At 64.2% G+C, this 25,104-nt stretch overlaps 1 protein-coding gene across 1 annotated transcript; it reads left to right on the top strand.

Annotated features, from left to right (window-relative positions):
- Positions 1 to 1,770: 1,770 nt before the first annotated feature.
- On the top strand, positions 1,771 to 24,474 carry ELN (elastin; the record flags this gene model as incomplete). The annotated part of the gene is given in 33 exon segments (XM_084272908.1): positions 1,771 to 1,852; positions 8,393 to 8,446; positions 8,857 to 8,883; positions 9,066 to 9,098; positions 10,381 to 10,425; positions 11,027 to 11,119; positions 11,446 to 11,519; positions 11,662 to 11,719; positions 11,805 to 11,852; positions 12,870 to 12,941; positions 13,164 to 13,190; positions 13,385 to 13,456; positions 16,893 to 16,991; positions 17,281 to 17,325; positions 17,446 to 17,547; positions 17,636 to 17,695; positions 18,400 to 18,504; positions 18,597 to 18,656; positions 19,426 to 19,611; positions 19,691 to 19,761; positions 19,765 to 20,023; positions 20,140 to 20,199; positions 20,709 to 20,873; positions 21,045 to 21,098; positions 21,320 to 21,463; positions 21,654 to 21,701; positions 22,104 to 22,145; positions 22,339 to 22,395; positions 22,835 to 22,861; positions 23,251 to 23,292; positions 23,515 to 23,544; positions 23,670 to 23,720; positions 23,843 to 24,474. Coding segments are annotated over 33 exon segments (2,442 nt in total). The 3' UTR covers positions 23,893 to 24,474.
- Between the last annotated feature and the right edge of the window lie 630 nt (positions 24,475 to 25,104).

Here is a 25,104-nt window from a genome sequence, read left to right as displayed (position 1 = left end):
CCCCCCCAGATTTCACAGTACCGCAAGTGAAGAGACAATCAGCATCTGTGCAAATCCCACCAAGGCTCCCGCAACGTGTTCCCCCCTACCACCCCAACTCCTTGATGTGTCCCAGCACCGGGTGTGGAGGGCAAAACGCTCTGTAATTTCCACCTCCTGGATTTCCTGCTGCTGTCACCATGAGCGCTTTCCCCGGGATAAAGTGGGAGCTGAGATAAGCCAGACAGCCGGGCTCCGGAGGGACCGGTCCTGAGCGTGGATTTAGCTCACACTTCTTTAAGTGGGCGTCCAGGTTTGGGACTTCGCACCTCTCACAGGCACAGAGGAACTGGGTGGATTTTGGATTTGCTGATAATTTGCTGCCAATTTCCACAGCTACGGATGGAGGGTGGGGAACGGGGGGGGGTGGGGTGGGGGTGGGAGGCTGCTCGCGGGGAGCCCCACGGGAAGGGGGTGCGGATGGGGCATTTCCTTGCACGTGTTCTCTCTCCCTGGGCTTCACAGGGATTTGGGTACAGGGATGAGCAATGTCCTGGCAAAGAGGCGAAGACACCGTGCAGGACCTGCAGAGATGGTGTGTGGCACTCAGCACGGCCAGGGAGAACTCTGCACTCCTTGCTCTTCATCCCCTTGCTCTTCATCCCTGCACTTCATCACTGCCTGCCCCAGCTGTCCCCCCAACACCTGTCCCACGAGAAGAGGGGTGAGGTAGCCAGCGGGGACATGCCATACCCGGGGTTGCACCAGCATCAGCCCAGAGCCGAGGGGCTGACAGTGGGGGTCGGAGCCCCACTGGCCCCGAACGAGCTGGGGCTGGAAAGAGGGGAGCAGAGCCTGCAAGAGCCGTGTGTGTCCCCCCGCCCCGTGCCCGGGCTGTGGGGGTGGCTTGTGGGTGCGATGGCATCACCACCCAGGGCCAGCCCGGGCTGGGCGCTGCGTGTCCCCAGGACACCCGTGGGGGGGAGCGGGCTCCCCCCCCAAACTCGGCTCCACGCCGTACGTGTCTCTGCCGGGTCTCGCCCTCCCGGGGCCGGCCGGACACCCCGCGCCCGCCACCTACCGACCGCGACCGGAGCTGCGCCCCCCCCCCCCCACGCCCCCCCCCCCGCAGCCAGGCACGGGGCTGGGGTCGGGGCCGCCTCCCTGCCCCGCACCCCCCGACACCCCCCTCGCTTAACCCCCCCCGTTTGCACCCCCAGAACCCCCATGTCTTTACCCAGCCGGTCTCCACCTGCCCCCGCTCACAACCCCCTCCCATCTGCCCGGTGCCACCCGGGATGCGATATCCCAGCCGGGGTACCAAACCCCCACATCTCCCCCCTCCACCACGGTGCCACCCGGGGACGCGGTGGTCCATGGAGGTGGGCTCAGCCCTCCCCCCGCACAGGCTGCTTTGGCAGCTCCCCCATCCCCTCCCCTCTCCGGCTTTTTTGGCAGAGGCGCGTGCGGATTGGAGAGAGGAATTTAAAAAAAAAAAAAAAAAGAAAAAAAAAGAAAAAAAAAGAAAAAAGGGAAAAGGGAAAAAAAAAACACAACGAAAAAAAAAATCCCCATCCAGCCAACCCAATCGGCCTGTGAGTGTTTGCCCTTTCCTCATGACGTAGTGTCCTGTGCCTCTCTCCCCCCTTCCCCGGCTCCTTTTCCCCTCCCTCCTTCCAGCCCCCCCCCCCCCCTCCCCTCCCCTTCCCCTCGCATCCTTGGAAGCAACAATTAAGCAGCTCTGGGATAAAACACACTGCCCGCGGGAGCACGGGGGCATTGCTTCAAGAGATGGCAAGGCGGGCAGCTGCACCCCTCCTTCCCGGAGTCCTCCTCCTCCTCTTCTCCATCCTCCCGGCTTCTCAGCAAGGAGGTAAGGAAAGAAAAAGGCTCCTTTAGCCCCGGCCGCCGCTTTTCCCCGGCTCTGCCGGGACCCTCCACGGGGACCGGGGCTCGGCTGCTGCCCCAGCTCCCCGCAACCCCCTCGCCCCGGGCAGCCCCACGGCTGCCCCGGTTGCGGTTCCCTGACTAGGGAGAGGCAGCTCTCGTACCCTGTCCTGGGGACATTCCCGAGGGTGGGAGGGCAGCACCCCTCGGGTGCCACCTCCCCGGAGGGCTCTTTGCCCCCCAACCCGGTGGGCGGCGTGTGCCATTCCCGGGTGGGGCAGGATGTCACCGAGGGAGGTGACAGGGGCACTCGGGGCAAACACTTGTCAGGGGGAGGCTGTGAGGTGCTGCACCCCGGGTAGAGCCTCAGGACCCCCAACCTGCGACGACACGAAGGGCTGGGGAACATGCAAGGCAGGCACAGGGCAAGGCAGGGGGGTGGCTGCCAAACTGTCCCCGGGGGGCTGCGACTGCGGGGGGCTGGGGCTGCTGGCACCCATCACCCCCCCGGTGCGATGGCAGCGTGAGCTGGAGGGGCAGTGGGGGGGGGGGGGTGTGTGTGTGTGTGTGTGCATCCCGCAGTCGGTGTGTGCGAGCTGCTGCACAGCGTGTGGCCGTGACACAGCCAGAGCCGCTCAGCCCCCACCCCAAATCACAGCCTCTGGGTGCCGGGGGGGTGGCCCCTGCGCCGTCCCTCCTTGCCCTCATGTCACCCGCATCACCTCCAGCCACCCGGGGGTCAGGGCTCGGTGGATGGTGCCGGTGGGAGGAGTAGGGGCAGTGTGACCCCCCCAGAGCACACACACACACACACACAGACACACACACACACACTCAGGTGCAGGGACCCGGGAGCCGAAGGGCAGGACGAGCCGCGTGTGTCCCCCGGCGCCGTGTGACGCAGCCGCAGCATCCAGCGCAGCAGGTGCCTGCCCGCTCGGCTCACGGGCCGTGGCCGGGCCCCGAGCACACACCGCGAGCGCCAGAGCAGCCCCGAGCACACACTCACAGCCCGAGGTCATGGCACAACCGGGCGAGGATCGGTGAGGAGGGGACAGCGGTGGCCACCCCGTGCCCTGCAGAGCGTGGGGCGGGCAGAGCCAGCAGCAGCCATGGGCCGGTGCCAGAGCCGGCGCATGGGGCTTCTTGGCCGCAGCGGCGTGAAGACCAGGGGAGGGGAAGGGCAGGATGCTGTAGGCAAGGGAGGGCAGTCCCAGGGCTGTGTGCAGCAGCGGCAGCTGGAGTTTTGGGTCACCCCTTGCTCGGGGCAGAGCATTCAAGGCTGCTCTCGACAGCCCACAGCACCATCCACCAGCGTCATGCAGCTCCCTGCTCAGCACCAGCACGGTGGGCTTCTGGACCCTGACCATGGGCTGGTCTGTCCCCAAACTGCCCAGGCAGAGTGACCCCAGGGAGGTGTTGAGCCAGGCAGCTGCCTGTAAACCTGAGCCACTGCCAGGGCCTGATCCTGGGGTTGAGGTGCCATCCCTGATGGGATGCAGCTCAGCTCCGTCCCCAGCAGTGACAGTGCTGGCTTGCTGGACCACGGTGGCTTTTGTCCCCAGCTCTCCAGCAGTGGCCAGCTGGGAAAGTCGCTGGACTTTGTCCGCAGGTTGAGTGAGGTCCTGCAGCAGTTTCTGAGCTGCTGGGGGCTGTTGGCCCCACTCCAGTCCCAGGCTCAGTCTCCAGGGGTGTTTGCTGGTCAGAGAGAAAGTGGCCGTAGCCCTGGGTATGGTCCCAAGTGCTGATGGGGACAGCAGGGAACACTTTCCCATGGAGAAGTGACCAGTGGGCAGGCTCAGCTGTGCTCCTTGCCCTCAGGGACTGAGTCAGGATAGAGGCATGGCCACTGGCATGGGGCGGGGGGGGGGGGTGGGGGGGGTGGGGGGGGGGCGGGCATGTGAGGGTGCTCAGGGTGCACCCACCTGGAGAAGGCTCAGAGCAGCATCCTTCAGCACCTGCCACCAGCGTAACTCCGAACTAGCATGGCAGGAAAGGGACCCCTCAGAGATCCCAGAGTGGAGGGGAAAAAGGGGAGCCACCTGCACACAGAGACTGTCCCCCTCAGAGCAGCAACCCTGCTGAGGGGCCGAGCCCTGCGCTTGCAGCAGCTGGTGGTGCTTGGGAAGCCCCAGGCAGCGGGTCAGGATCAGCCCCTGCTGCTCTGCAGCACCCCAGGGAGCAGAGCTGTGCTGGGCACTGTGGGGACATGCGTGGCTGTATCCGGGCTGCTGCGTGGGGAAGCAGCCATATGCTTCCCTGGAAGGTGCCAAGAGCAGCATGTCCCTGCTTTTGGATTGGGGCATCTGTCACCCGGTGCTTCCACCCATCCCTCGGTGCTGGAACAGAGGGATCCCCCAGGAGCGACATCCCCTAGGGATGACTCAGGGAGTCCCCAGGCTTGTAGGTTCTGGGACCACAGGGACAGCTTGGGTGGGCACAGAGATGCTGGCACAGGGTGTGCTGGCATCCCAGCCTGGGCATTGTGGAGACCCTCCGAGGATGCCCAGAGTCCCAAGGTGCCTCCAGGGCCAGTAGTGCCAGTTGCAGGGCTGGGATGGCATCTCCCCTTTCCAGCTGACACATCCCCATGGCACCCCATGGCTGCTACCCCCACAAATGACTTGCGGGATGCAGTGTGTCCCCCAGTGCTCAGAGATGAAAGCTGAAGCCTTGGGGGGGCTGGAGAGGAGCCAAGCAGCTCCCCCCCACCCCCCCCCCCCCGCTCCTCCCCAAGCTGCTACCAGCGAACTCGGGCTGGGATGTGACTCGGCTTCGGAGTTGCTTGGAGACTGTGTGTTTCCAAAACTGATTCTCCCAAGAAAAACCCAGCAGCAGCATGAGGGAAGAGGGGAAATATCTGCAGCAGTTGTGTGCTGGGCCTCCTCCCAGGGCAGTCGCCCACGGGTGCAGGGAGGGCAGCGAGGGCTGAGGTTTGGCTGCCTGGCCAGGGCGTGAGCTCAGGTCCCGTGCTGGAGCCCGGTTGGGGTCTCGAAAGGAGGGGAGAATAAGCTGTCAGCTAGAGAAAACATCTGCATTCCTGGCTTGGAAAGGAAGCTGTGAGCAGTGATCATGGATACAGGAAGAAGCAGTGTGGGTGATGCAAACAGGGGTCAGCCCGAAGCAGCGCAGGTGGTAAAGCCGTGGGGGTGTCACAGGGGATGAGGGGTGGTAAAGATGGGGAAGGAAAATTCCAATTTCGACAAACAAGGGTGCAGAGCACCTCCAGGGCCATCTCCAGGGGCATCTTCAGCCCCTACCACAGCTGGGGCTGCACAGGTGGGTGGGTGCAAATTCTCCTGCCCCTGGCTTGAGGAGACAGCCCCAGGGTGGGTGCTGGGGTGCTGGGGGCCAGCCCTGTTCTATGCAGGCTGATGGCCCAGAAGACAGACTGGGAGACAGCAGAGCAGCCCCTTCCCTGAGTCCCAGTGGGTTCGGACCAGGGGCAGAGGCAGCACAGAGCTCCTTCAGTGCCCAGAGGCTAGTGACTCAGTTTCCCCTTCCCTGATGTGCTCAGGGAATGCAGGATGGAGAGGCCAAGGAGTGGGGGGATGCCATGCTGGGGAGCAGCCCCCAGGCTGGGCTGTGGGCTTCTGGCCCCGTGGCTGGGGAAGGACCTGGTGCAGCCATGGGGAGCCCACGGGGTAGCTGGTGCTGAGTGCGTGGGCTGCTGCCAACACCTGAGCCACGGCGGTGCCATTGATGGGCGGGACTGGTGACACTGGGGGGGTTGAATTTGGCTACCTGGGGTTGGTCTTCAGATGGAGAGCCAAACAGGTCAGAGACCCCTGTGCCCCAGGCATTGGCTGTGCTGGATGGAATGGTTCAAGTTCCTCTCTGACAGCACCAAGGCAGCTTGTAAAAGAGCCTCGGGAGAAGCGCAGAGCTGGCCACATTCACCCAGGGTCAGAGCTGGCCAGGGGGAGCAGCGAGGGGGAGCAGCCCCCCGCGAAGCTCCTCGGCTCCCTGAGGCCACAGGGCTTCGCTGCCCTGGCTGTTCCACTGCCCACCGGCCATGCAGGGCCCTGCCAAGGCTTGCTGAGCCCCTCTGCTCCTCTGGGAGTGGAGGTGGTTGATGGACCAGCACATCCTCTGTAACCCTGCCTCTGGGATGGGCACAGCGCCTCGGCCCTGGGATGGTGCCTAGGGGATGCCCGGGGAGGGGTCAGTGATGATGGTACCATAATGGGACCCCCCTGCCACGGGTTGCAGTGCCCAGGAGGGTGACAATAATGAAGTGTGGCAGCTGTGGCTGTGGGCAGGTGTCACCTGGACCTTGCCAGGGTCCCCAAGCACCCCAGGAAAGCTGTGAGCCACCCTGCCTTGTCCCAGCTTCCCCAGGGCTCTCTGCCTGGCAGTGCTGGCACATGGAGCAGAGGGGTAGGGGACCTCAGCCTACGTCCCCGCCCCACACCAGGGACCTTGCCTGGCTGTGGGGGGCTGATGCTGGAGAGCACCATGGGGGCTGAATGCAGCAGGGACCCTCCTGCTTGGTGGGGGACAGTCACTAGCCCTGGGCATGGGGTTCCCCTGACAGGTCCCAGCCATCCCACCAGCTCCCACTCCTGGCACGGGTGGGTGTCCCCTCCCAGCAGGGAGGCTGGGTGATCTGTGGGAGCTCGGAGTTTGTTTGGAAACAGGCAAGAAGTTGGGATTTGTTTTTTCCAGGCTGGGGGGGGGGCGGGGGGGGGAGGAATATGCCGGGAAAAGACGCTGCTCTGTAAAGCCCTGGCCCACAGCCGGGCTGGGCTGCGCCGCGCCAGAGGGGTGAGCCGGCCGTCTGGAGCTATGACCCAAGGCCGGTCCCCTCCGCTCCAAGGGACAGCTGCTGCCCCAGGGCTGGATGGCCCTGGCAAGGCCCTGGCAGGTGGTTCTGGGGTCACAGGACTGAGCCCCCCTCTTCGGCATCGCTGGGGCCTGTGGGGTCTGTGTGACGGGATCTGGAGTGAGTCCTCGGGCTGTGCGTGTGTCCAGATGGGCCTGTGGGTGTGTGTCCTGCTGCTGCCGTGTGTGTCCTGCTCTGCCGTGTCCCCTCACCTCCCGTGTGTGTCCTGCTGCTGCCGTGTGTGTCCTGCTGCTCCCGTGTCCCCTCACCTCCCATGTGTCCCCTGCTGCCGGGTCCCCTCACTTCCCATGCCCACACACAGCCTGGCACCCCTCTTGCCTGCGTGTGGGTGCTGACACACGTGTGGGTGCATCCTGGTCTCTGAGCGGCTGGGGGTCCATCCCAGGTGCCCTGAGTGGTGGGTGACACAACCCAGGGGGGCTGTGGGGCACAGAGCTTGCTCCACATCTGAGATGGAGATGTGAAGCCCCCCCCCCCACCCCCTCCCCGCTGTGGCATGCCACCTTTGCCACCCGCCCAGCCTGTGGTGGTGGTGGTGCCAGGGCTGTGCCCCTGCAAGTTGCCAGCTCCTGGGGGATGCCAGGTGTCCCCACCCCAGCCGGGATGCTGGGATGGTCACTGCAGCCTCAGAGGGACAGCAGGTCCTCAGGTGCTGGTCGTGCCACCGCAGGGTGCCCAGTGCCTGTCCACTCTGAACTCCATCCCCTCTGCCCAGAGCAGGCAGCAGAGCTGTGTGCAGCTTGCCATGGGGGCTCTGGTCATGGCAACCCCCTGCTTGCCTCCAGCACCCCCCAAAATGCCCCTCCAGCCCCGCAGCAAGCCCTGCCAGCCATCCTGCAAATCCCCACCACATCCTCCTCTGTGCCAAAAGGATGCTCCAGCCAAAAGCAGAGCACCCTCTGTCTTGCAACCTCCTCATACCATGAGCCCCCGTGGAAACCCTCACCTCTGGCTCTGACAGAGTAGGGGGAACAAAGGGACACCCAGGGGGTGGCTGCCTGGGGGGCTGCAGGAGACAGACCCTTGCAAGAGTCAAAAGAGGTGACTGGTGTTGATCCCTGAGCATGAGCTCCAGACACCCTGTAAAGTGGTGGGAGCTGGGTGCTCATCTCAGCTTCTCGGGGATGGGCAGAGGGGTGCAGGTATTTTTTGGGAGTGTCAGCACTGTTTCCAACACCCACAGCAGGGCAGGGCAGGCAGCCAGGGCCCAGTGTGCTCAGGCTTGGCTGGGACCAGTGGAGGCTGTGAGGATGAACTGGGACAGCCTGCCCACCCCCCCATGCATGACCATGCCTGGACCTGTTCCCCCCCCACGAGCCACATGAAGCTGGATGTGATGGAGACAGAGTTAGCTGTGGTGTGGGACAGATTTTGGGGACCTGTCAGCCCTACTCCATGCCAGCCCCATGTCCCACATCCTGCTGACACCTCCACCCAGATGCTCTGCCTGGCTCCTGGCTGAGGCACCTCCAAGCCCCCAAACTTGGGGTGGGGGAACAGGTCCAGGAACAGGTCACACTGGGGAGACTGAGGTGTGCAAGGAAAGGCAGGGGCCTGCCCTTGAGCCCCCACCCCAGGGCCCTGCATCCCACACCCCATCCCAGGAGGTGTCCCCCCAGCCCAACCTGCTGGACACACTTGGATCCCTGGGGGGATTATAACAAGACTCTTCTCTTCCAGGGGTCCCTGGTGCTATCCCGGGAGGGGGAGTCCCAGGAGGAGGCTTTTTCCCAGGTAAGGGGGGCTTCAGGCAGTGTTAGGGGGGAGCATCATCCTGCTTGCAGGGATGAGCCAGCATGGAGGGCTGGGGACATGGGGACACCCTGTCTGGCTGCTCAGCCCTGGGTGGCTGTCCCAGTGCCAGCTCCACAGTGTGAGGATGGGACTGGGTGGCAGTGCCAGGCTCGTGCTGGGTGTCAGTAGCCCTGGGCTGGCACCTACAGCCTGTCCAGTCCTGGCCATGGGAGGTGCTCAGTGGTCACAGCCTGTCCCCAGTGTTTCAGCCAAAAGTGTGGAGTCATCATGCCCCATCCCCTTGCACCCTTGTGACCCTCTCTGCCTCCCCATGGACCCATGGAACCCTGGAGTGGGTGGATGGTGGGTGCTCACAGGGGTTGGTGCTAAGACTGTGCTGTTGTTCCCAGGTGCTGGGGTTGGAGGTTTGGGAGCAGGTGAGTGCTGGGACCCTTTGCCCAGGCTGTGCTGGGTTGGGGATGGGGGGGCAGTGCCTCTGGAAGAGCTGCCCTCTGCGGGGTCTGCCATGAGGCTGGCCTCATCCCACTCAGTGTCCCCCACCTTGGGGGATGCTTGGAAGAGGGATGGCTCTGATCCCCCTCCCCTTGCTCTCCCCTAGGACTCGGGGCTGGAGGTAAACCTCTCAAACCAGGTAAGAAGCCTTTCCTTGGTGCTGCCACCCTCTCCAGCCACACCAGTGGCCAGGACATTTCCCAACCCCTGCTGCCCTTGTGTTTGTCCCACGTGGTTGTTGGGACCCCCCCAACCCTGGGCACCCCCATGGCCACAGCACCAGCACTTTCTGCCCTGCCATGCTGACCCCTGCCAAGGCTCCATATTGGCAAGGGAGCCTTCCTCCCTCCCCCCCCGCTTCGGCACGCTGCCCACACACCCTACAGACCACCCTTTCAGGGCGCTTGCTGCCTGCAGACCTGTGCCAAAGCTCCTCAGGAAGATGCCAAGCCCCGTACCTCCCGCTCAGCCCTGCCAGATGATGCCCATGGGAAGCTGGCAGCACCTCCACCTGCCCCTGTTCATGGCTGAGCGGCTTTGCTGGGGCTCCTGTGGCTCATGCTGGCTTGGGAATGAGGAGGCAAGCAGGGGGGTGTATCACCAGGAGAGAGATGAGGATGCAGAGCCTGAGGGCACCAAGCCTGAGGCACAGTGGGGAGGTGTGGGGGCAGCAGGGACTGGATGTGCGAGGGGCGAATCTGATGCCAACCTGGTGCCTGTGGAGACCTCGAGTGAGACCTTTTTTAAGTAGAGACCTGGGTTCCCTCTCCCTGCCCACCTACTGTGCCCCGGGGCAGGGAGGGGACACTGCACACACACACACACACACACACACACACACACCCCCACACACACACCCACACACACACACCCCCCCACACACACCCCCCCACACACACACACACGTCCCCCCCCATAAACCCCAGTCCCCCTCAAACCATCCCGTCTGCGCGGTGGGAGCGCCAGCCAGAGACTGGGGCCGGCAACCTCCATTTACTCAGATTTCAGCTCGTGGAAAGAAAAACAAGGCCCTTTATTTCGGCGTAATTAAAACCAAACCCGGCGCGGCCGCGGAACACCAGCCCGAGCGGTGTCCGGCCCCCAGCCAACCGCAGTGGAATTTGCGCCTGGAGGGAGCAAGGGCCTGATTAGGCCCAGATGTTGGAAGGCAGCGCTGGCCCAGCCGCGGGGACTCGTTCCTCCGCCCGCAACGTTTTCGGCCCTGTCCCCTCGTGGCCCGGTGGTGGGGTGGGGGGGGGGCAGACGAGGGGTGGGTGACTCAGATGTTGGTGTGGGCATGTTTGTCACCTGTCCGTGGGGCACGTTCCGGGCCTGTTTGGGGCAGTGTGAGTGGGATGCTCCTGCTCTGGTCCTGGCCACCCCCCTGCCACCCCCATAGCTCACCCCATTTCTCTTCACAGGGGTTGGCGGCCTCGGGGGACTTGGCCCGCTTGGCCTGCAGCCAGGTGAGCACAGGCCACCGGCCGGCCCCACTCCAGAGTGTCCCTGGGGCGGCGTCCCCAGAGACCCAGCTTGGGGACAGCACATGGCTTGTCCCCATCGGATGCTGTCCATGACCTGCCTGGCGGGTCCCATCCAAGCTGGGAACCCTTCCCAGACATGAGGGACCAGTGGCCTCCGATGGGCAGCCCTGTGGCCCCCAGCACCACAGTATCAGCCGCGTCTGGGGGTCCCCACGGAGGGATGGTACCTGCCCAGGGCCGCAGGGGACCTGGGGGTGTGCAGCAGCTGGTGGCATCGCAGGGTGTCCCAGGTGGTGTTGGCACAGCCGGTGACCTGTGTTAGGGCTGTTCAGATGGTCGGGCTATAGGAGGATGTGTGGATGGGAGCGGGAATGTGGGGGGACACAGGGAGAAGCCAGTGCAGGACAGGGCAGCGCCTGCTAACCACCGCCTTGCCCAGCCTAATGCCAGCGCCTGGCACTGCCACACAGCCCCCCCATAGCTCACCACCCCTTGCACCCACCGTGGCCGGCGTGGGGGGCAGGACACCTTCTCCCTGGCTGCTAATTAGGGGTGCTGATGCTGGTTATTGTCCTGCCCACAGGTGCTGGAGGTCTCTTTCCCGGGGGTGCCTACCCTGGGGGGGTCTTCCCAGGAGCTGCCTCTGCTGCTGCGCTCAAGGCTGCTGCGAAAGCTGGTGAGTGCTGGGGGTTTGTGATGTGGGGCTGGGCCAGGCAGTGGTGGGGTTCGAACAGCCCCCGGGACTCTCAATGTCCCCTGGGTTAGGAGAGCTTTCCCTTGGAGCTGGGGGAGGTGCTGGTCTCCCAGAGTGACCCTGGCATGTCATAGGGGGCTGGGGTCGTTGGCTGAACCTGACCCTGAAGGCTGCCTGGCCCTTGTGCCTAGGTCTGGGGGACCCATCCCTGGGGCTGCCTTAGGGTGTCCCCTTCACCCCCCAAGAGCTGTCCTGAGCTTGTCCTTTCCTTTGGCACCGCTTCAGCCACCTATAGCATCTCACATTAGTACGCTCTTTCCAATCACCCCCAGGTGCTGGCCTTGGTGGCGTGGGTGGAGTTGGTGGTCCTGGTGGCCTCGGGGTCTCCACAGGTAGGAAATAGCCCTCATCCCCCTGCTCCATGGATAACTGGGCCTGGGGCAGACTTGTCCCTGTGCTGCCAGGGCGGGCAGGAGCCGGTGCCAGCAGCTCAGGGGGGGTCTCTGCTCTCTGCAGGTGCGGTGGTACCGGGTGTGGTGCAGCCTGGGGTTGGTGCAGCAGGGAAACCCCCCAAAGTACCAGGTAGGTGCACAGCCCCACTGCTGGGGGGCCGGGGCACAGCTGCAGCAAGGCACTCACCCTTCCCTGCCTTTCTCTCACCCCACAGGTGCTGGGATTCCTGGAGCTTTCCCAGGCGGTGTGCTCCCTGGCGCAGGTGAGCTGGGGGTCCCAAACTGGTCACCAAGGGGGGGTTGTCTACCTGGTGCCAGCACCCCAGGTTGTGTCGATTACTGGACATGATAAAACGTCCCCTTCCTGCCCTGCTGCCTGCAGCTCCCAAACCCTTTTGCTGAAGCCATAGTGACATTTCCACCATGCCAAAGGGACCTGGCACCTCTTGGAGGGGGGGGATCTCGTGCCAAACTCCCAGAGCAGGCGGCAGCAGTGCCAGGACCTGGCATGGACCACGCCAGGGATGGCTTGGCCAGCCCAAGGCAGCGTGGGAAGGAGGGGGAGGAGGTGGCAAGGGGGGAGGAATTCCTCACTGCAGAGTAATTTGGGGGAGGAAAACTTGTGAAAACAAGATGTTTCGACATTGTCAGAAGGAGAAGTGGTGTTGCTGGTCAGGAATGTCTTTTCCATGGCTGAAAACGCACAAGTTATAATGAAAGACATTTGTAAACGGCGAAAAACAAACAAACAAAACCACCCCCAGCACCAAAAAAACAACCCAAATGGCTGCAGGGCCAAGGCACTGCCTGTTGCCCTGGAAGCTTGGGGTTCAGTGGGCAGGACCCCAGCCCACAAAGAGCCCCAGCTTGTGGGAAGCTGCTGCATATGCTGGGGCAAAGAGCAGTGCTTGGGCTTGGCCACACTGTGGGGTGGGCTGGTGCTTTGCTGTCATGAGATGGACCCACCCATGGGTGCTGTGTACCCCCGCAGGCACCCCAAGCTCCTATGTGGGTAGCCTGCTCCCCAACCCCCTCAAAGCACAGGCAGCCCCAGGGCTGGAGCAAACCCTTCCCAGGCAGCTCTGCCTGGGGAATCATAGGTAGCCAGGCATGGGTCGGGGGGGGGCCAGCAAGCAAGCCCCTGGGGATGAGGGTACACTGTCCCAGGGTACAGGGGTTAGTGCTGAGCCAGAGAAGAGATGACAATGATTTGGGAGCTGGGATCTTGGGTACCACCGTGTCCAACTGTGCTCACCTGGTCCCTCTGGTCCCCACCACAGGTGTTCGCTTTCCTGGTGTGGGGGTGCTGCCTGGCGTGCCCACTGGTGCTGGAGTGAAGCCAAAAGGTCCAGGTAGGTCCCCTCAATCCCCTGGGAACACCGGGGAGGAGGGTGGCTCCAGCTCTGCCCTCACCCCCATCCTGCTGGGCCTGGCTCCAGCCCACCCTTTGGGCTTGCAGCCCCGTGGGGAAGCAGAGCCCAGCTCTGGCTGAGCCCACGCAGCCCACACAGGCCAGCGTGGACCCTGAGGACCCACCCTGAGGCTCACAGGGGTCTCTCTGTGTTTTTCCCTAGGAGCAGGAGCCTTCGCAGGAATCCCTGGTGAGTGTCCTGTATCTCTCCTGTCCTTCTATTCCTTCCCAAGCCTGTTGGTCGCAGCTCTGGCCTCCCCGTGACAGAAGATGCCTCAGGGCTTCCCAGGCCACCCGCTCTCCTCTCCTGGGGTGTGCTGGGGCGCTCCCCTCTCGCAAGGACCGGTGCGGGCTCCAGGTGAGAGTCTGCTGTTGGCTTTGCAGGACTGGGAGGTTTTGGAGGTCAGCAGCCCGGTGTCCCTCTGGGGTATCCCATCAAAGCTCCTAAGCTCCCAGGTAAGCTGCCACAGCCAACGGGGCTAGGGGCAAAGGACCCCCAGCAGTGCCAGGAGAAGGACCCGCCGTTCCCCAGGGCTGAGCCGCGTTGCCCCCAGGTCCCCTGGACCTGGCAGTGCCAGCGCTGGCCCTGGGACAGCAGGAAAGGGCAAAGAGTGCTGGGCAGGTGAGCCCAGCAGCATCCCTGCCTGGTACAGCCCCATGGGTAGCTGCATGGATGCTGCTGCTGGTCGCACCTCCATCCCATGAGGATGATGCTGGTTGTGGTAAGGTAAGGAAAGAACGTGTTCTGGGGAGGTGCTCAGGGCTGTCCTGGCTGGCTCCTCCTGGCAGGAGGCACAATCCCTGCAGGGACCAGCCCGGGGGTGTGCTGGGCATTGCTAGGCATCACACTGGGACACAAGTCCCAGCTCAAGGACCTCTAGTCCAGTCCGCCAGCAGCAGGCAAGTGGTGGGGATGGGACCTCCAAGTCTCTCCTCTCCTCACCACCCACCCAGCTGAGGCTCAGCTCCAGCCAGGAGAAGCGCAGGGGTGCTCAGCACCCCTTTCACGAGCTGGGCTGCTCCAGGGACCTCCATCCCTGTTCCAAGTGCCAGTGCTGCCCATCCACAGCCCACAGTGCCCACACAGGGACAGCGGTGGGACAGGCGGTGCCAGGCAGCCAGTACAGTGTCTCTGCCTTCCAAGGGCCACACTGCTGGCTTACTGCTCCCAACGGGAGGAGGAAGAGGAGGAGGAGACCAGCCACATCTGGGCTGGGACCCACATCCCTGGGGTGTGAGTAGATCCATGGGCATTTTCTCACTCACCGAAGGCAGTCAGGAAGGCTGGGGGGGGGAATGTGGGAAGACACAAGCCCAGCCCTGGGGAGCAGGTCCCAGCCCGGCGTGGGTGCCAGCCCCGGCAGCGCTGCCGGTTCCCCCCGCCGGGGCCCATGGCCGCAAACAGCAGCAGACATACTTGGCCCGCCCCGGCTTCCTCCCGCCGAGGCAGAGTTACGCTCGCTGGGGCGACTCGGCCCCGCTGCCATCGGATACCGTCTGGCCTCCCAGCCGCAGCCCGGCCCCAGACGGCCTTTCATGGGGTGCCCAGTGCAGAGAACAAGCTGCCGGCACACGGCACGGCCGAGCCTGGCTCCATCCCGCCGCAGTCCCACCTCTGGCCCGCAGCCCGGACAAGACGCCGCTGCCGGCTGACCCACTTTACGTGGAGCCTTCGTTAACTAAACCAGGGGAGGACACCCGTCCCCTTGGCCAGGGAGCCCCTTTGGAGCATCACGCCCTGCTTGAGGGCCAGAGGGACCGTGCTGGTGTCCCCCAGCTGTGGTTTCAGGCACTGCCTGGCACCCTGCTCCTTCCTGGGGTGCAGGGGAATGCTGGTTTGTCATCTCTGAGAGCTGGGGACCAGCAGTGTAGGTACACACTGGGCTGGCTGCTGGGGCTTTTGGTTTGATGCAGACAGACCCAGGGGCTCCCACACATCCCCGTGTCCCCCCATACTGTGTCCCAGCTGCAGCAGGTTCAGGTTTAGAGGGGATAAGGGGATAGATAGCAGGGGAAAATAACGTTTTCAGTGGAAAGCCTCCTTTTTGGATGGTTTGCTCCAAATGCCCCAGGCAGCTCCTGCTCAGCGCTCTCTGCTCAGGGAGTGTCCCCAGGGCCACCCCACTTGCTGGGGGGGCTCAGCCCAAAGCTATGGCTGATAGCAGGGTCCCACCCAATGCCATAGGGATGGGGACTGCTCCCCAGTGCCTGGCTGTACCAGGGTGGCATCAGTCTGTGCAAAGCCCTTTCCATGCCAGACAGGGTTCCTGTCAGCCCTGAGCCCCTCCAGCAGCACTGGCAGCATCCCCGTGATGGTGCAGGATGGGTGTGCACAGCCCCAGGGCAGGGACTGCTCTTATATCTGGCTGGGGGTGTTGGGGAGCTGGGCTTGGACCTGGAAAAACTCTTGGGAGACCCAAGGGCTTGGGCTCTCAACCCACGGAGTCACCTCCATGTGCGTCACCGAGTGCCAGACCCTTTGGCAGCTTTGGAGCAAGAGAGGTGCTGACGAGGTGCCCCAGGATGGGTAAGGGGGTGTCCCAAAGTGGGGGACACAGGTGTGGCTCATGGCCATCGCAGCCTGGAAAGCCTCTGCTCCCCAGCAATGCTGTGCTGGCGTGGGACACAGTGGGACAGCTGGGCAGGGTGGAGGGAAATCTGGTCCCCACATGCTGACTGGCGGCAGGGGATGGTGTCCCACGCTCGAGGAGAAGCTTTGCCATGAGCAATCCCATCCTGGCTGCAGGCAGCCGCATCCCCACCCTGCCCAGAACCCTCCCCGGCTGGCAGGCTTTCTGTGCAAGACACCCTCCACCCTCTGTGCTGCTCGAGGAGCCCCCACGGGGGACGTGGCAGCCCATCACCCCTCCTCAGGCCGCTGGTGATGGCAGCTCAGTGCTGCTTGCTTCCAAGCACACGGTCCCCGCCAAGTCCTGGGCATCCCCACGCCCTCCCCAGCGCTGGGATCCTGCTCTTTCACAAGGAGACATTTCCCTGGCCGCGATGTTCCAGCTCATAATCCTCCCCCCTCCATCCTTTCGCTCCGACCTCCTAACGAGGTCACGTTTCAGCAGAGGCTCCCAAGCCCTGATTCCAATTAAAACCTTTCATTTGGAGCTGGCTGTGGCGCAGCCAGCTGGGTACAGCTCTTGCCGCGGGGCTCCCGGGGGACCCCCCCTGCTGAAGCAGGGTCATGGGAGGCCTCTGCAGAACCGACTTTGGGCACCACAGTCCTCTGGAGCTGCTGCTTCCAAGGTGATGGAGGAGAGCATCTCCTGGCCCAGCTCCCTCATGGCGGGGGTTGTATCCTAGAGGATTTACAATCCCTGTGGAAGGAGCCCCAAGGGCTGGTGCCACACAGACGGCTGGCAGAGAGGGGCTACACCGCGGGGCAGAGGGGGCACAGCCACCAGCAGCCAGGTGCTAACCCGCCACCTTCTCTCCTCTCCAGGTGGCTATGGATTGACCTACGGCACTGGTAAGCTGCCCTATGGTGAGTGCTCGTAGCCCTCGCTCCGCGGTTGTAGCTCCTCATGGCTCTGCCACCTGCTGCCGTGGCCTTGTGGCCGCTGAACCCCAGGGTGGTGTGAGGGGCATCCCACTCCAAAGGGCAAGGTGGTCCCTCAGGGTCCTGTGCCTTGCCCTGCTGGGATGCTGGATGACCCAGCTGGGAGCAACCCGTCTGTCCTGGCATCCCATGGGACTGGGAGCCGTTCACCTGCAGGCACACCGTGGCCCTTCTCAGACACACCCTGGGCTGCAGCCAGCGCCAGGCAGAGCTGTTTGAACTGGCACCTCAGCACATCCCTCGACGCCAGGGCAGGGGAGATCCTCCAGACCAAGGGAGCTGCTCCATCTGCTTCGCCCCCTCTTCCCAGTTCCAACACCTGACCTGGTTTTGCCTTTCTGTTTGTGTTTGCAGGCTTTGGGCCCGTTGGGGTAGGAGCTGGAATCGGGGCAGGAGGAAAGGCAGGGTACCCCACCGGGACAGGTATGCTCCCTTCCCAGGCAGCCCCAGGGTGAGGGGGTTGGCGTGGGCATGGTGAGGGGACCAGGCACCCTTGGTTCCTCAGATGGGGTGTTGGACACTGCCCAGCTGTCTGGTAGTCCCAGGATGGCAGTGTCACCCCAGGGACAGTCTGGAGGGATATGTCACCTCCCAAAAGAGAAGGAGATGGACGCTGACAGGAGGGACTGGTCCCCAGGGGGGTGCAGGGTGGGGGAGATGAATTAGGAATGACAGTCTTGGGAGCTCAGCGACTGCCCATGTCCTTCCCCAGGAGTTGGAGCACAGGCGGCAGCAGCAAAAGCAGCAGCAAAATATGGTGAGTTGCCATCTGTGCACACCCATCACCCACCTCCCCAGCGGGGCAGCTGCTCCCTCCCCAGCTCAGGGGGATGCTGATTGTGTCCCTGCATCACTGACCCCTTCTCCCCTGTGGCAGGAGCCGGTGTCCTGCCTGGGGCTGGGGCCATCCCAGGAGTCGGTGGCATCCCGGGAGTCGGCGGAGTGGTACCCGGTGTCGGCGTTGTCCCAGGAGTTGGAGGTGAGGGGATGATGGGGCTCAGCCTTAGGGTGAGGAAGGCTGCCTCCTCCTCTCCCCCACCCCTGACTCTCTCCCTCTTCCCTGGCAGTTGGAGGGCCGGCGGCAGCGGCGGCGGCGGCGAAGGCAGCAGCGAAGGCCGGAGCTTTTGGTGAGTGCCATCTCGGACAGGTCCAGCTGCTGCTGGTGGGGCCAGGTAGCTCTGAGGGTACAGAAATGCTGCCTATCAGTGCTGGGGCGTTGTGGCCTCACTGCCTGTCCCACTGCCCCCTACCCTATTTCCTGGGGTGCTCTCCCAGCCCCACACCCCTGTCCCAGCTCCAGCGGTTTCTTGCTGGACCTTGGGGTGAGGTGTAAAACCTGCAGCAGGGGTGCAGAGGGGTTTGACCCCCTCAGGGCAGCTCCAGGAACGCTGGGTTTGGCTTGGGACATCCTCATCACACGTGGTTTTTCCATAAAAGATGTGGTTTTGCTGTGCCAGGCTGTGGTGAGGTGTCTGGGGAGATGGTGTCTGTAATGAGCCATCGCTCATTAGCGAGTGGCAAACAAGCATCTGCTCCTGGGAGCACCCAGAGGAAATGCATCTGGGATTTACAGCCACAGCCTTGGGGGACCTCAGGGGTTCCCAAGCTCCTGTGGAGCCAGTTGGGCTCCAGGCCCCTGGGCTGGGAGTAGGGAGCTGGGAATCCCAACACTGAGTGGAGGCCAGGTTCCCTCAGCAGCTGTTTTGGGAGGTGTGAGGAACCCACCTTGAAGCCAGGTGCCCTGAAGCCTCCTGTGACACTGCAGGAGATGGTGTCCCCACCAGAGGCACAGGGTGTTTTGGGAGAGTCTGACTGCTCTGCTTCCCTCCAGGCCCAGGGGTGGTGCCTGGGGTTGGTGGTGTCCCTGGCCTCGTGCCCGGCGTTGGCGGCGTCCCCGGCTTGGTGCCCGGTGTCGGAGGAGTCCCCGGTGTGGCAGGTGACTGTTCCCAGGAGCCCTGTCCCCACTGCCTGGCTGTGTGAGTGGCTCAGGGGATGGTGGCTGAGGGTGCCTCTCTCCTTCATCCCCAGGAGTTGGGACGCCAGCAGGAGCAGCAGCAGCAGCAGCAGCAGCAAAGGCAGCTAAGTACGGTACGTGCGGCACGGGGCAAGGAGCTGCCCCAGGACCCTGCTGACCCGTGGCACGCAGTGTCCCCCCAGGCTGGCGGGTGTCCCCTGGGCATCACTCCTCACATCTCATGATGGGGAAGCGTCAGGGGGCAGGATGGGGATGTGGGGGATGCAGGGCATGGCCAAGCAGCAGGGTGCTGGGCACCTGCCTGCAGAGAGGAGGCAGAAATATCCCCGAGGTTCCGCGCAGGGCTGGGGGATCCATGTGCTGCTCCACAAGGAGTGTCAGAGGTGTGGGGCCGGGCGATGGGATGAGGGGGATGGGCTCAAGCTGCACCAGGGCAGGGTCAGGTCAGACATTAGGAACAAGTTCTTCCCCTAAAGGGTCATTGGGTGCTGGAACAGGCTGCCCAGGGAGGGGATTGAGTCACCATCCCTGGGTGGGTTTAACAGATGGGGAGATGAGGTGCTCAGGGATATGGGTCAGCATAGGACAGGAACTCCAACACAGGTTGGACTCGATGATTTTAAATGTCTTTTCCAACCCGGTGATTCTGTGGTTCAGTTGCCCCATCACTGCAGAGTGCCCTGGGAGCAGCCATCCTCGCATGTCTCCCTCATGGGAGACACGGGACAAGCCCCTCCCTTGCACCCCTGTGCATCTCTCCTGAGATGAGGTGGTGCCCTCCTTGCTGTGGCGTGATGGCAACAGCAGACCTACCACAAGGTCCCACCTTTCAACAGCTGCTGCAGCAGCAGGATCTAACTTCTTGCCCCTAATTGCCTGCAGGAGCTGGAGTCGGCGTTCCCGGCATTGGCGGCGTTCCCGGTGTTCCTGGTGGTGTTCCTGGTGTCCCTGGTGTCCCTGGCGTTCCCGGTGTCCCTGGCGTTCCCGGTGTCCCTGGTGTCCCTGGTGTCCCCGGTGTCCCCGGAGTGCCTGGCGTGCCCGGCGTGCCCGGCGTGCCCGGAGTTGGAGGTGAGTGGATGGGCTGGCACGAGCCCATGGGTTGGTGCTGGCTTCACTGTGTGCCAACTGTCTCCCTTGTGCCCTGCAGTGGGTGTCCCAGATGCCGCGGCAGCCGCTGCGAAGGCTGCGGCGAAAGCTGCAGCGTACGGTGAGTCCTGGTGATCCTTCCCCGGGGAGGGAGGAGGGATGCTTCCCAACGGCAGGCAGTCGCCCTGGCACTGCGGGTCAGCAGAGCCTGCTGGCTGGGCCCCATCCCTGAACCTCTCTGCAGGAGCAGGGCGTGTGCCCGGAGTCGGCGTGCCCGGCGTCGGCGTGCCCGGCGTTGGTGTGCCCGGTGTTGGTGTGCCTGGTGTCGGCGTGCCCGGCGTTGGCGTGCCTGGAGTCGGTGTGCCCGGTGTGGGCGTGCCTGGGCTGGTGCCCGGTGGGGTCGGAGGCATACCAGGTGAGGTGGTGTCTAAGGGATGCTTGGGATGTCCTCCAGTGGGGCTGGATGGACCACGGCCCATCGCTGCCCCTCACGCTCCTACTCTCCCCCAGGAGTCGGAGTTCCATCGGCCGCTGCTGCTGCCAAAGCAGCTGCCAAAGCTGCCAAGTACGGTAAGCCAGAACCTCCCCAGGGTTGTCCCACCTGTCCTGTCTCCTGCTGCCCCACCCCAGGCTGCTTCCCTCATCGGGGATGAGGCCTGGCACCACACCACTTTCCTGGGGGTCAGGGCGAGGGGTGAGCTCTCCCATAGGGCTGTATGTGGGATGAGGTCCTGGCTGTCTCAGGGAACACTCTCCAAAGAGCGTGTCTGCATGGAGTCATCTAGGTTTATCATCTATATAGCTCCTCACACATTAGTCCATCCACACCCTCCCTTCTACCCACCCACCCACACCACCAGCCAGCCAGCTACCTCAGTAGCCATCCATCCATCCATCCATCCATCCATCCATCCATCCATCCATCCATCCATCCACCCACCCACCCACCCACTCATCCCTCCCTCCCTCCATCTACCCACCCACCCTCCCAATCTCCCAGCCTGCCATGCCTTTTCAGCTGTCTCCTTCCACCACCTCTCTTCCTGAGCTGAACCCCTAATCCTTCCCTCTCCTTGCAGGAGCAGGTGGTCTGGCTCCTGGTGTTGGTGGTCTGGCTCCTGGTGTCGGTGGTCTGGCTCCCGGTGTAGGTGGGCTGGCTCCCGGCGTGGGTGGCCTTGCTCCTGGTGTAGGTGGCTTGGCTCCTGGAGTGGGTGGCCTGGCTCCCGGCATTGGAGGTGTCCCAGGTGAGGAGGAGGAGGATGACGGGCGGTGATAACCTGGGGCAGGTCTGGGACATGAGGAGAACCTCTGTGGTCTCCCTTGGGGGATGCAGACAAGGTGGGAGGGCTCTGCCCAGCATTGCTGGAGGGGACACCCCTGGGGACACTGCCCCTCCCCTTGCTGTCTCCACTCAGGGGTTGGAGGTCCAGCCGCAGCCGCAAAAGCAGCAGCAAAGGCAGCCAAATTTGGTGAGTTTGCTGGAGAAGTCCCTTGCTCCTGGCACAGCCCACAGCAGGCAGCTCCACCCCCTGGTTGGGCATCTGGGGTGTCCCTGTGAGCCCCCAGCCTGGCACTGACTAGTCCAGGAGCTGGGGGGGGGAGGGGGGGCTTCACAGGTGAGCACCCCACACAGGGCACCCCTTCCCATGGGAGTTTGGGATAACACGGGGGTCCCCCCATCTCTCTGCAGGTGCTGGGGTCGGAGGGGTACCAGGCGGGGTGCCCGGCGTTGCCGGGGTGCCAGGAGTGCCAGGAGTGACGCCTGGTGTGGGCGTTGTGCCCGGGTTGGTGCCAGGTGTGGGGGTACCCGGTACCGGCATCCTCCCCGGTGCAGGTACGTGCTCTGTCACCCCCCAGTCAGGACCTTGCTTGGGGACAACGGTGGCCAGAGGTGCCAAAGGACACTGCCACACGTGGAAGGGTGGCGGGGGGGGGGATGCAGGTGGGTTGGGAGACAGCAGCACCCATGAGGGGTGCAGGGGTGACTGTCCCACCTAACTACGGTGTCCTCATTCGCTTTGCAGGCATCCCCCAAGTAGGGGTGCAGCCTGGTGCTAAACCTCCCAAATTCGGTATGTACCTCTGCCACCCTACCCCAAGTTACACTTCTGGCCATCACTGGGTACCCTCCTCCCGTGGCCATCGGGGTGCTGGCCTCACTTTTTGTCTCCTGCATGCCCCATGGTGTCCCAACAGAGGGTGGCCCAGGCGTGGGAGGTGGGGTGCTGTCACCCATGGGTACATCTGCCACCCGTGTCCGCTTACTGGGGACGTTTTTCTCCTGCTCTGCACTGCCTGCAGCAGTGTCTCATGCAGGGGTTATGCACCCTTCCAGCTCTTCTTGCTCTGGGTCCTGCGAGATGGGTGCTGGGGTCACCCCAAATGGGAATTAGGGCCACCTCAGTGGGTCAAGCACCAGCCAGGGGTGTCCTGAGCTGTGGGGGACACACAGATTAATGGTGTCTCTCTGACAGGTGTTCCCGGGGCTGGAGTCCCAGGAGTCGGCGGTGTCCCAGGTAGGTGCTGGCAGGAGCTGAGCCTGGGCAGCGGGGATGCTTCCCTGGGGGGGGTGTGGGCAGGGGGATGCTCTGAGGGGGGATCTGGGGCTGCCTGAGGAAGGACAGGCTTGTGGGGGGCTGTGCCTGGGATGGATGGCACACCGCCCCGCTGCCGGTCCCTGCTGGTGCTCACCTGGGGTCCCCATCACAGGTGTCGGAGTCGGTGGCCTTGGAGTCGGTGGCCTTGGAGCTGGTGGGCTCGGTGCTGGTGAGTGATGCTGGCCCCTGGCACGGGGACCCCCCAGGCTGGGCTGCGGGGAGCGGAGCGGCAGCAGAGTGCTGACAGCGTGCCCAAGAGGAAAGGGGTTTGATGGGATGCAGGGGTGCAGGGTCACCTTCTGTCCCCTCCCAATCCCACACTGTGGCCATGCCCTGTGCCCCATCCCGTGTCTGCCGCCTGCCCCGCTCCGGGGTGTGATTGGAAAGGGACGGCCATCGCTGACAGGTACAAGGGCCATGGCACCCCCATTGCCCATGCTGTGGGTGCAGGGGATGGTACAGTACCATGTCCCCAGCATGCAGAGATGCAGGTCCCTGTCTGGGGACCCTCTGGGCTTGTAGCAAGGTCCAGCCGCAGCCCCGGGGGCACAGAGCCCCGGCGAGGGCTGCACTGATGCCCCTCTCTGACACAGGGATCTTGTATCCAGGAGCTGCTGGGAAACCTCCCAAGCCAGGTAAGGAACAGGGACTCCTCTGCCCGGGGGGGTGAAGTGATGATCCTTGTCCTTGTCCCCATCCCTGTCCCTATGCCCACCCTTCCTGCCCTCACCACAGCTCTTCCATCCCACAGGTTTTGGTGTTGGGGGGCTGCAGCCAGGTGAGTGCTGTGGTTTGGGGCTGGGGTTGGGAGCGTGTCCCCTACCATGCCACGCTCATCCCCGCTTGCTGTCCCCACTGTGCTGCCGATCCCGCTGACCACACCGCTCCCTGCCTGGGGAGAGCACCCCAAAGCCAGGCGGGTACCCAGGAGGGGACAGGGGCTTCTGCAGTGTCTCCTGTCCCTGGGCAGGGTTGGGGTGGCACTGCTGTCACGGGCTGTCACTGCCTGTTGCTTTCTCCCCAGGGGTTGGAGTTCCCGGCTTCGGTGTGTCACCGATATTTCCAGGTACCGTCCCCAGCTCCACACCTTGGCACCCACCCAGGGTGTCCCAGCGCCCACCTGGCTTGCGGGGACATGCACAGCCCACAGAGTGCAGGGACATGGGCACGGCTTGGGGAGGGACCCGGGAGGCTGGGCTGAGCTGGGGGGGGTGCTTGTTTGGGAGGTGCTTGGCAGCACCCTAATGTGGGTGCCTGGTGGGTGCTGAGGGCTTGGCTCTGCTTTCAGGTGGGGTCGCCGGCCAGCTGGGATTCGGTGGTGAGTGTCCATCCCCCCCAGCGGGACATTTTTGGGGTGTGGGGGGCGTGGGGGTGTATTCCCCTTACCCCCAGTAGCTGGGGGAGTGGGGGTCCTGCTCACCCCGCTCTGCCTCCTCCTTGCAGGGAAGCCCCCCAAGACCTATGGAGGAGCCCTCGGTGCCCTGGGCTTTAGAGGTGAGCAGCACTGCCGGCTCACCCCCCTGCTCACAGGGGCCAACACCCACACCCCCTGCCCTCCTCCCAGACACCCCGGGGGTCAGGAGGTGCGGGGGGGCTCACGCTGTGTGTCCCCCCAGGCGGCGTGGGCTGCGCACAAGGGAAGTACTGCGGGAGGAAGCGGAAGTAACCGCCCGCCGTCACTGATGACCTCATGAACTTTGGTGCTACTGCATGGTCCAGAATGTAAATCCCAAGCAAAGCTGAGACACCATCCCCTCCCCGAAACCCCGGACACCCCCCTCCCCATCCCGGAGGCATCCCAGGCCCCACATTGCCAGGAGGGACCCCAGGCCTCCGGCAGCACCCGTCCCACCACCGGCCCCTCCAGCCCGGCAGGGAGCGCGGAATAAACTGCGGGGAGCAGCCGTCCCCCTTGGTGCTATCGCTCCCTAAGGGATTTGTGGGGGGGTCTTGGGGTGTCACACACACACACACACACACACACACACACACACACATCCCCGCCCCCCCAGCCCCAGAGCTGACCCCGGGGTGGGGGGTTGGAGGGGATGAGGGACACCCCATATTAGAGGGGGGAGGAGGGAGGGGGAGAGAGAGAGAGGGAAGGAGGGAAGGGGGTCCCTGTGGGGAGGGGGCGGCAGAGGGGTGTGTCCCTGTCTCCCTGGGGTCCCCCCCCTAGCCGGGGGGGGGCCGCAGGCGGGAGGGGCTTGATCCCTTCATGTTACTCACTTTGCTATAACTGGGTGGGACGCCCTATACCGAGGGACTCGCTTCCGACAGACTAATAAAGGACAAGTTTTTAAAGGACTCCGGCTCCATTCCTGTCCGTGTCCCTCTGCCCGCGGCTCTATCCGCACCCGGGGACGCGATGCTCCGGGGGTGCCCCGCGTCCAGACCCGGGGGTGCACGATATCCAGCCCCAGGGGTGCCCCGCGACCGGCTCCGGGGTGCCCAATGTCCAGCTCTGGGGGTGCCCCGCTTTCGGCTCCGGGGGTGCCCGATGTCCAGCTCTGGGGGTGCCCCGCTTTCGGCTCCGGGGGTGCCCCGCGTCCGGCTCCGGGGGTGCCCGATGTCCAGCTCTGGGGGTGCCCCGCTTTCGGCTCCGGGGGTGCCCCGCGTCCGGCTCCGGGGGTGCCCGATGTCCAGCTCTGGGGGTGCCCCGCTTTCGGCTCCGGGGGTGCACGATGTCTAGCTCCGGGGGTGCCCCGCATTCGGCTCCGGGAGTGCCCCGCGTCCGACTCCAGGGGTGCCCGGCGTCTGGCTCCGGGGGTGCCCTGCGTTCAGCTCCGGGGGTGCCCCACGTTCAGCTCCGGGGTGCCCGATGTCCAGCTCCGGGGGTGCCCGGTGTCCATCTCCAGGGGTGCCCGATGTCCAGCTG

The sequence above is a fragment of the Gallinula chloropus genome (assembly GCF_964237585.1).
Source record: "Gallinula chloropus genome assembly, chromosome: 19".
NCBI lineage: Eukaryota > Metazoa > Chordata > Aves > Gruiformes > Rallidae > Gallinula > Gallinula chloropus.
Note: the sequence above shows the minus strand (reverse complement) of the source record. Positions and strands in the feature narration are given on the sequence as shown.